At 41.4% G+C, this 7,891-nt stretch overlaps 1 protein-coding gene across 1 annotated transcript; it reads right to left on the reverse strand.

The window, feature by feature from the left end:
• Window positions 1–2,301: 2,301 nt before the first annotated feature.
• LOC118091549 (fibrinogen-like protein 1-like protein) lies at window positions 2,302–6,886 on the reverse strand. Its single transcript, XM_035128639.2, has 3 exons — window positions 6,741–6,886; window positions 4,353–4,518; window positions 2,302–3,517 (listed from the first exon to the last, which is right to left on the reverse strand). Exons 2-3 carry the CDS (start codon window positions 4,507–4,509, stop codon window positions 2,856–2,858), a joined length of 819 nt encoding a protein of 272 aa, XP_034984530.1. The 5' UTR covers window positions 4,510–4,518; window positions 6,741–6,886; the 3' UTR covers window positions 2,302–2,855.
• Between the last annotated feature and the right edge of the window lie 1,005 nt (window positions 6,887–7,891).

Consider the following 7,891-nt stretch of genomic DNA (forward strand, 5'->3'; position numbering starts at 1 on the left):
TTTAACAAACTGGAATGTGTCCAGAGGAAGTGACCGGAAGAATTAAAAATCAGGAAGACCAAAATTTTAATAAGGAATGGGGGAAATTCACAACCTATCTTACAAACCATTGTAAATAGCTAAAATCATTACTGGGATTAGAATAACACTTGTATTTTAATGGTGAATTTTGGACATAATGGAGATGCAAAATATTTGGATTATTGTAAAAGATGCAGGAGGAAAGGACTAACAATAGGACCCTCAAAGGGGAGGAAGGAAGTCCAGGAGATTATGTGGAATCTTGTTTCTATATTGCATGTTGATATGTTATTGTAAAAATTTTATTTGAAAAACCCAAATAAATAAATTTACCAAAAAAAGAGAGGAATGTGTCCAGAGGACAGTGAGAAAGATTGTGGAGCATCTGGAACAAGCAAACCAGGATGAATGCTCAATAAATAGGTTGCCTAGAGGAGTTTGACCAAACTGCGGGAGGCAGTGGAAGACAGGAGTGCCTGGTGTGCTATGGTCCATGGGGTCACGAAGAGTTGGACACGACTAAACGACTAAACAACAATAGAGGGGAGGAAATGAGTCAGAACACCATCTAGCTCAGTATTTTCTACACTGACTGGCAGCAGCTCTTCAGGATTTCAGAGAGGAATCTTTCCCAGCACGACTTAGAGATACCATGAAGCTGGGACATTCTGCATGCAAAGCAGAGGCACTACCCACTGAACTACAGCTCTTTCCCATTCTTGCAGAGTAGAGAGGCAATGTTCTTCATACTCTGGAAGCTAAACCTGTCCTGGCTAACATTTCCCTGTAACTCTGAGCAAGCTACACTTTTCTTCTGCAGATGCAGGATTCCTACTCATAGTTTATGAGGGGAAGGAAAGGAGTAAAAGTTCAGCCAGAGAACCCATACAACGTAGTTAACTTTCCTCTCTTTTTATGGACTGGCTATATACCAGTAATTCGGCCCCTATTAAGTTAAAAAATGTGCTACTGAAAGAATCCGATAAAGGTTTCTTAAGAGAAACAAAGGTCAGTGGATAGCAGTTAATTTTACATGATTGATGAACCACACATGGCTGATAGAGCACATTTTGTGTAATGAATATATTGACTTCTGTCAATGTAGGACAGCTCGCATTGCTCCTATTCTTTACATTTGTGCAATGTCACTAGAACAGAAAGTTCTCCTTGGCACAGGGAAGTTTGACATATGTTTATGGAAGGTGCAGGAGGAAATTTTCCTGGGAAAGGCCCCCTCCCCCAAATGCAGGAAGATGTGTCTGTTTTTCCTCAAGTGCCATTGTTGTGTTGTTGTTTAGTCGTTTAGTCGTGTCCGACTCTTCGTGACCCCATGGACCATAGCACGCCAGGCACTCCTGTCTTGCACTGCCTCCCGCAGTTTGGTCAAACTCATGTTCGTAGCTTCGAGAACACTGTCCAACCATCTTGTCCTCTGTCGTCCCCTTCTCCTTGTGCCCTCCATCTTTCCCAACATTAGGGTCTTTTCCAACATCATGGGTCTTTGCCATTATGTATTGCATTAGCACATAGTGCATTAACTTAATGCAGGAGTGGCTAACATTTTTAGACCTGGAGGCAGCGTTACCACTTTACAACCCCTCTGGGACCCACATGCCAGCATGCCCAAAACATGGGCACAGCCACCACAACTGCACACATCACATGCACACAGTGACTGGCCTAAGATCCCACAGTGAGGTTCATAGTTGAATGGGAATTTAGTTTAGTCCAGCCATCTAACCACTTAGACCACACTGCAGTTTTCTTTAAGCTTTAGTGTGGTGCAGTTTGTATACCGTAGACCCAGGTGGAAATCCCTACTCAGCTATGAATTTTACTGGATGATCTTAGGCTAGTCACTATCTCTCAGTCTAACCTACTTCACAATGTTGTTGAGAGGACAAAAGGGAAGAGAGAAAGAGCCATTGCACACCACTTTTAGAGCTCCATTGAGGAAGCGAGGGACAGAACTAGGATGAATAAAAAATGTGAGACTATAAACCTTCTGGTATGCTAGCTATCAAGCACCACTGAGGTAGTAAGGGGCTGGACTATCCATAATTTTCAGTTACAGGTAGGTAGCCGTGTTGGTCTGACGTAGTTGAAACAAAATAAAAACATTCCTTCCAGCAGCACCTTAGAGACCCACTAAGTTTGTCATAGGTATGAGCTTTCGTGTGAACTGAAATACAGTTAAATCTCATACAAGTTTATGCAAATCCAATAGGACCCACTCTCAGGTAAATGTGCATATAAAGTATTGTTAATATGACATTTGAGAAACAACTTCAAAATCATTCTCCATTTATGCTTGCATAGAGTTTATTTGACAATGAAACAATAGCCATTTCTCTCTCTTTTATTGCAGGTATTTGTAAATCACAAATGATTTTTTGTATTTTTCATTAAAAGCACAGAGTTAAAGATATTTCAGCTCTATATGGGTCTTCTCGTTTAAATAAGCTACTACTTTTTCACACTCAGAAATGTGCAATAGGGTATTGTAATTCTCTTGACATCAGCACTGCGATACATAGACTAGATTTTGGCCAAAAATGTTAACAGTTGTTTCAGGCGGGTGGAAAAGAATAGCAGATACCACTGGGAAGTTCTCCTGATAAACCCCACTGAAATGAATGGGAGTTGCTTAAGAACACAGCTACTGTGCTCTTATGTAGCTCTCATTCCTTTCAATGAGGTTTGTCCACAACAAATTCCTGGAGAACTACTGTGTCCTAAATCTCTGGGCCTTATAAAAGCTACATATTAGTGGCTGGTTTTTGGAGCTGATCTAAAGCGAGAGGAAGCCTCTTATAGTGGTAGGAAACGATTCATTAAGATCTTGGAGTTATGTTGCAATTTTTCCCACTGGGTCGAATCATGATGGATGCTGATGTACAGGGCATGGCCTCTGAGCACAATCCCCTCCAGCGAATGTCGCTGGTTAGGAGGGCTGAGAAACAGTTATCGTACCACCAGCCGCCACCATTATCTAGTGCACAGTTTGCACTGGCCCTCCGGTCATTATCCTTGTCTTCAGCAGAAAACCTCATGTTGTCATGGGTTCCCCATTCGCCTATAGTGGTCAGTGAATCCCCAGCATCCCCTGTATAGTTCCCTAGCCTCAAAGCATAACCACTGTCTTCATCATCCACTTTAAAACTCTGGTATTCCGCGTACTTGGTTTGCCCTTGACTGTCCTCTATGACAAATCGTACAGAGAAGGCGTTCTGGTTGGTTAAGAGGTGCATGTATTCATTGCCGAGCCAGTGGTTTCCCCGCAGGTCCCCAAAGCCAAGCTTATAAGAAAGCCATGGCTGTGACCAGGCTGCCTTTGTGTTGACATTGTTTCTGTGCAGGACCGTCCAGCCGCCCCCATCATACTCCATGTCACAGTAGACCGCCAGCAAGGGAGAGTATTTGGGACGGACGACATACAGGCCGCTTTGCTTCCTGCCACGGACTTGAGCTGCTCTGCAGTCCCTTGCAATGTATTCTGAAACAGAAGAACCAGACTCCTTGTGAGTTCCTTGCAGGCAGACACATAGAAATAAAACCCACAAGCAATTCAACAAGCTGAGGTTTTTGGACTGGTGCTGCGGACCTTTTAATAAGGAACTTATCGCCACTTGAGATAAGACATGCTCCGACAACCTGCTCTTTCAGAAGCACGCTTAAGGCCTTTTCCGAATGCATTTTTAAATTGATTATTTGCTGAACATCTTCTGGTGTTATTTTAACTGTATTATTTCTGGTGTGTATTTCATACATCGTTGGTTTTCTGTGTACCCCACTCTGATTTTTTTAACAACGTGAGCAGTTTATAAATCTTTTAAATACCCCTCACTGGCAGTGGCACCATCACTTTGAGAAAGAGGTTCAGGGCCCCACTCTGCAGAATAGGCAAGAGGGCTGACTTACAACATACATGAAGTAATAAATCCACCATTAAGACCAGAGTCTAAAATGATCGGAGAGCACCATAGCCAGCTGGCCTCAATTCAGTTCTATTAGGCCTTTGCTGCATAACCCCTCCCTTAGCAGACACACCTTAAGCCCTATGGGAACCAGAAGATATTTGCAATGTGTATCACTAGTGATCATTAGCAGTAGATGGGGGAACCTCTCTAGATGCCTAGGCCTTCAACTCCCATCAGCTTCCAAGCCAACATGGCCAATGAACTGGGCTGATGGGAGTTGTTTTCCAACAACATTTGGAGATTCTACAGGTTCTTCATCCCTGCATCAGGTAGCAATGGTCCCTTACCAAATTTCCTCTCTTGTTACATTGTCATTTAGGTTTTGAGTAGCATTTCAGTGCTTTTTGTTACCTTCATAAATGTTGGGTTTTCCAGCATTAATCAGGGAAGCAGCGTCTTTGGTTGTCAGCATATGTTTATTGGCAATTTTTGATAACAGCTCATCCTTAGTTAAAGATGATGAGATGGCAATGAGAACGCAGAAACAAAGAGAAGAGTAAAGTAGCATCTTGGGAACCTGGGGAGGAAAAAGACCAGGTCATGAACAAATAGGTTCAACATTGCCATCTTCCTAAGGGAACTACTGCCTTCTGACAAAACGCCTCTTCCAGTGCAGGAATTAAAGTCATTATCTTCTGCGATCCAGTGGCATTTTGTACTCTGTGAACCACTTCCAGATATACCTTCTTATAACAATTTCTGCAACATAACTCAGAGCCAAAAATATGTAGAATTGATTTTAAAAAGAAATCAGTAGAAAGGACTAGAAAATAACAGACATTAGAATAAGTTAAGAATCAATGTACACACTTCCATGTACTCTGTATCCAATGTGCTCCCACCACTCGTTTTGGGAAGCCTTGTGCACATGATGTTGGCCACAATCTACAGCTATCCTGTAGCTTTTGTGTGTGTGAAGCACTGTGTTTTGATGCATTCCCTCCCCCACAAAAAACAACCCAGTTTCAACCAAATTCAGAACCGCTCATCAGATGAAGACACCCCACTAGCGTGGACTTAGGTGGGAGACTTGGGTAAACATCAAACCATTATGATATGTACAGTACAGCAATGTGCAAATACTGTTTCAAACACAGTGAAAAAGGACAACCTTGTTGCATTGTAAGCCAGTATTGTGTACAGTATTGCCCCAGATGTACAGGATCACATGTATCCTTAGGTCCCCTTGAAGATTTGATGGAATTTTTATTTTTTGAACCCGAAAATTAATAAAATAAACTATTAATGCTGGGACTTTTCCTGAATGCCTAGAAATGGAGTGGTCTGTTACTGTGCACAAATGATGGTTTCTGCTTAGCATCAGCGATCCAATGAAGCCTTTGCACTTTGATAACTATACAAATGTATTGGTTGAGATTAAAGCCTGGCTTTAGGACTGATAACATGTTTATTTCTGTTTCCTAATTCAAAACTTAATTTCTTTCCTAAATTCTGTACCTAGCAACAGAATAATAAAACTAGCTTGGCTAATAGGAGACACTGCTTTTTTTTGGGGGGGGGGGGAACACATGTATACTTACTAAAAAAGAAACCCTTTTGAAAAACTTTAAAATGATCATTGCAACCACCACTCCAAAATGTAGTTGAATTAAGTTAGTTGTGTTTAATTCCCACAGAAATCAATGGGAGTTGAGTGAAGTCATGAACCCATTTCATTTCATCAGGACCCAGGTTCAATTAACTTCAGCTGCATTCCTATACATTTCTACTCAGAAGTATGTCCCATTTAGTTCTATGGGGCTTAGTTCCAGGTAAGTGGCTGTAGGTCTAACTTTGCAGCCAATGTATTGGGGTGGGTGTTATTGTTTTGTTTGTTACTATGTTGTATCTTTTGGTGCTTTTATATTGTAAACCACCCTGTAATCCTTGGATAAAGGGCACTATTGAATTGAAATGAAATGAAAAAATTCATTTATTGTTCCAGATCTGAACACATGTCTGGAGACCAGTTTTAGTTTTCTCAGGGTAAACCTTGAAGTGCTACTAATGCCTTCATACCAATTTAATGGGATATCATGGTGGAACAGAAAAACATGAGGGTATCCACTGCAAGCAACAACCATTCCATGCCACCTTTTTCCCAATAAGACTTAACTGTGTGCTCTTGCTCCAAAATTTAGTCAAAGGTACCAACACTCTTGCCTTTTCATTGTAATGGATTAAGTAAACCAGACACTGGCTGGAGCCTAGTATCCAGATGTTAGTTACCCGACCACTGCTGACTATCTAATGAAAACGGTTGCATATTCTGAATGCAGCACTATTTATATGGACACAGTTCATTTTAAACCTTAAATCTTTGCTTCTTGTTTCTTTGTTTCCATTTCTCTTTACCTGTTGTCTAACTTTGGGTTGTAGGATCCTTAAGCTAGGAACTATCTACCCAAGGTCCCTATTATTTGTAATAATATTGATATGCATAATACATTGTATTTGATGCCCAATATGTGTCTCTTCTGACTAGCTGGCCAGGCTAGGGGTTTTGAACTTCTCCAAGAATTTGAAAAATGGCACATAACCCCCCCCCCCAATTATATTTTAGAACTTGGGACGTAATTTTGACAGTCAAACATGTTACTGATCTTAAACGCGGCAATTACGTTCTTTTCAAAGAACAGTAGGGGGAGTGAGGTTGTACGTTGTGCCGAAGTTTAACAGCCTGTTTTGAATAAGAAGAACTAAATCTAGATAGGAGAGAAAATGGAGGTTAGAACTTACCTTTCTGACTGATGCTTCTTAGAGGCAAGATTGCATGATCTGAAGAAGGCTCCTTCAGACAACACAAATGATTTTTATTTTGCTTATATGCTAATATTTTATACTGGGATGGGCAAGCAAAGTAAATAGCTCATTATAGATGTTTGCATAAAGTGTCATTGGATGCCCAGTCATGCAGGAACAGCTTGTAAATGGGTGACCAAACAGTAGGGAATATAATCTTAAACAGTTCCTGCTGCTTTGGGGTGTGCCCTATAAACTCTTAAGTACCATAAAGGATTATATTTGCAAAGTAATTTCAACTTTCTGTCAACACAGCCAATGGCAATGGGGAAACTTCCTGAAAGGTTGAATGCCCACCTATGGCTTTAGCTCAAATGATGCACCTAAAAGTTTGCTGTCTGGGTGGAGGGAAATTAAGCACTGTAGCACCATAGTTGGCACAGTTTGGCAACAAGCAGCTCTTTTAAGCAAATCTTCAGGCGGTTTCCATCTGCCGCACCATTCACCAACTGAAATATAATTAAGGGGCTCCCCTCATGCTCTTCAGTGATAATTTATCTTGAAATCAGACCCTTACAATAAATGGGCATGTGTGTGCCCATGTGCATGCACACAGGGTAAACTTCAGATCATATAGAGCAGTGTTTCCCAACCTTGTGCCTCCAGCTGTTTTTGGACTACAACTCCCATCATCCATAGCTAGCAAGACCAGTGGTCAGGAATGATGGGAATTGTAGTCTGAAAACAGCTGGAGGCACAAGGTTGGGAAACACTGATATGGAGATCGTTTCTGTGCAAATAAAAATCCTTAGCCACATGCAAACCTCCGAACATTTTTGCTACAGTTTTGGGGAAACATTCACAAAGAGCAAGAGCGAGGGTGGACATTCTAGTTCGAGTTGCCTGAAAACAAACCACATGCAACAATGCAATGGCATCTTCACCTGGGAGCGTACGGCTCTCAGGGAGTGGCAGTGCAGATGTTTTGCATGGAAAAGGTCCCTGATCCTATATTGTGGCATCTCTAGGTAAGGATAAGAAATGGTGAAGAGGTGCTGCCAGTCAGTGTAAATAGATAAAAAGGAGCAGACCACACTAGTGGTCTAACTTGATATAAGACAACTTCATATACTCTTGTATGACAGTGA

This window comes from Zootoca vivipara, chromosome 1, assembly GCF_963506605.1.
Source record: "Zootoca vivipara chromosome 1, rZooViv1.1, whole genome shotgun sequence".
In the NCBI taxonomy this organism is placed as follows: Eukaryota; Metazoa; Chordata; class Lepidosauria; order Squamata; family Lacertidae; genus Zootoca; species Zootoca vivipara.

What these genes read in the sequence shown, in the direction of transcription:
- LOC118091549 (XM_035128639.2), bottom strand. Translation starts at nt 4,509, where the DNA reads ATGCTACTTTACTCTTCTCTTTGTTTCTGCGTTCTCATTGCCATCTCA. An exon ending in AAAACCCAACATTTATGAAG is followed by an intron (nt 3,518 to 4,352) that starts GTAACAAAAAGC and finishes CTTCTGTTTCAG; the next exon opens with AATACATTGCAAGGGACTGC.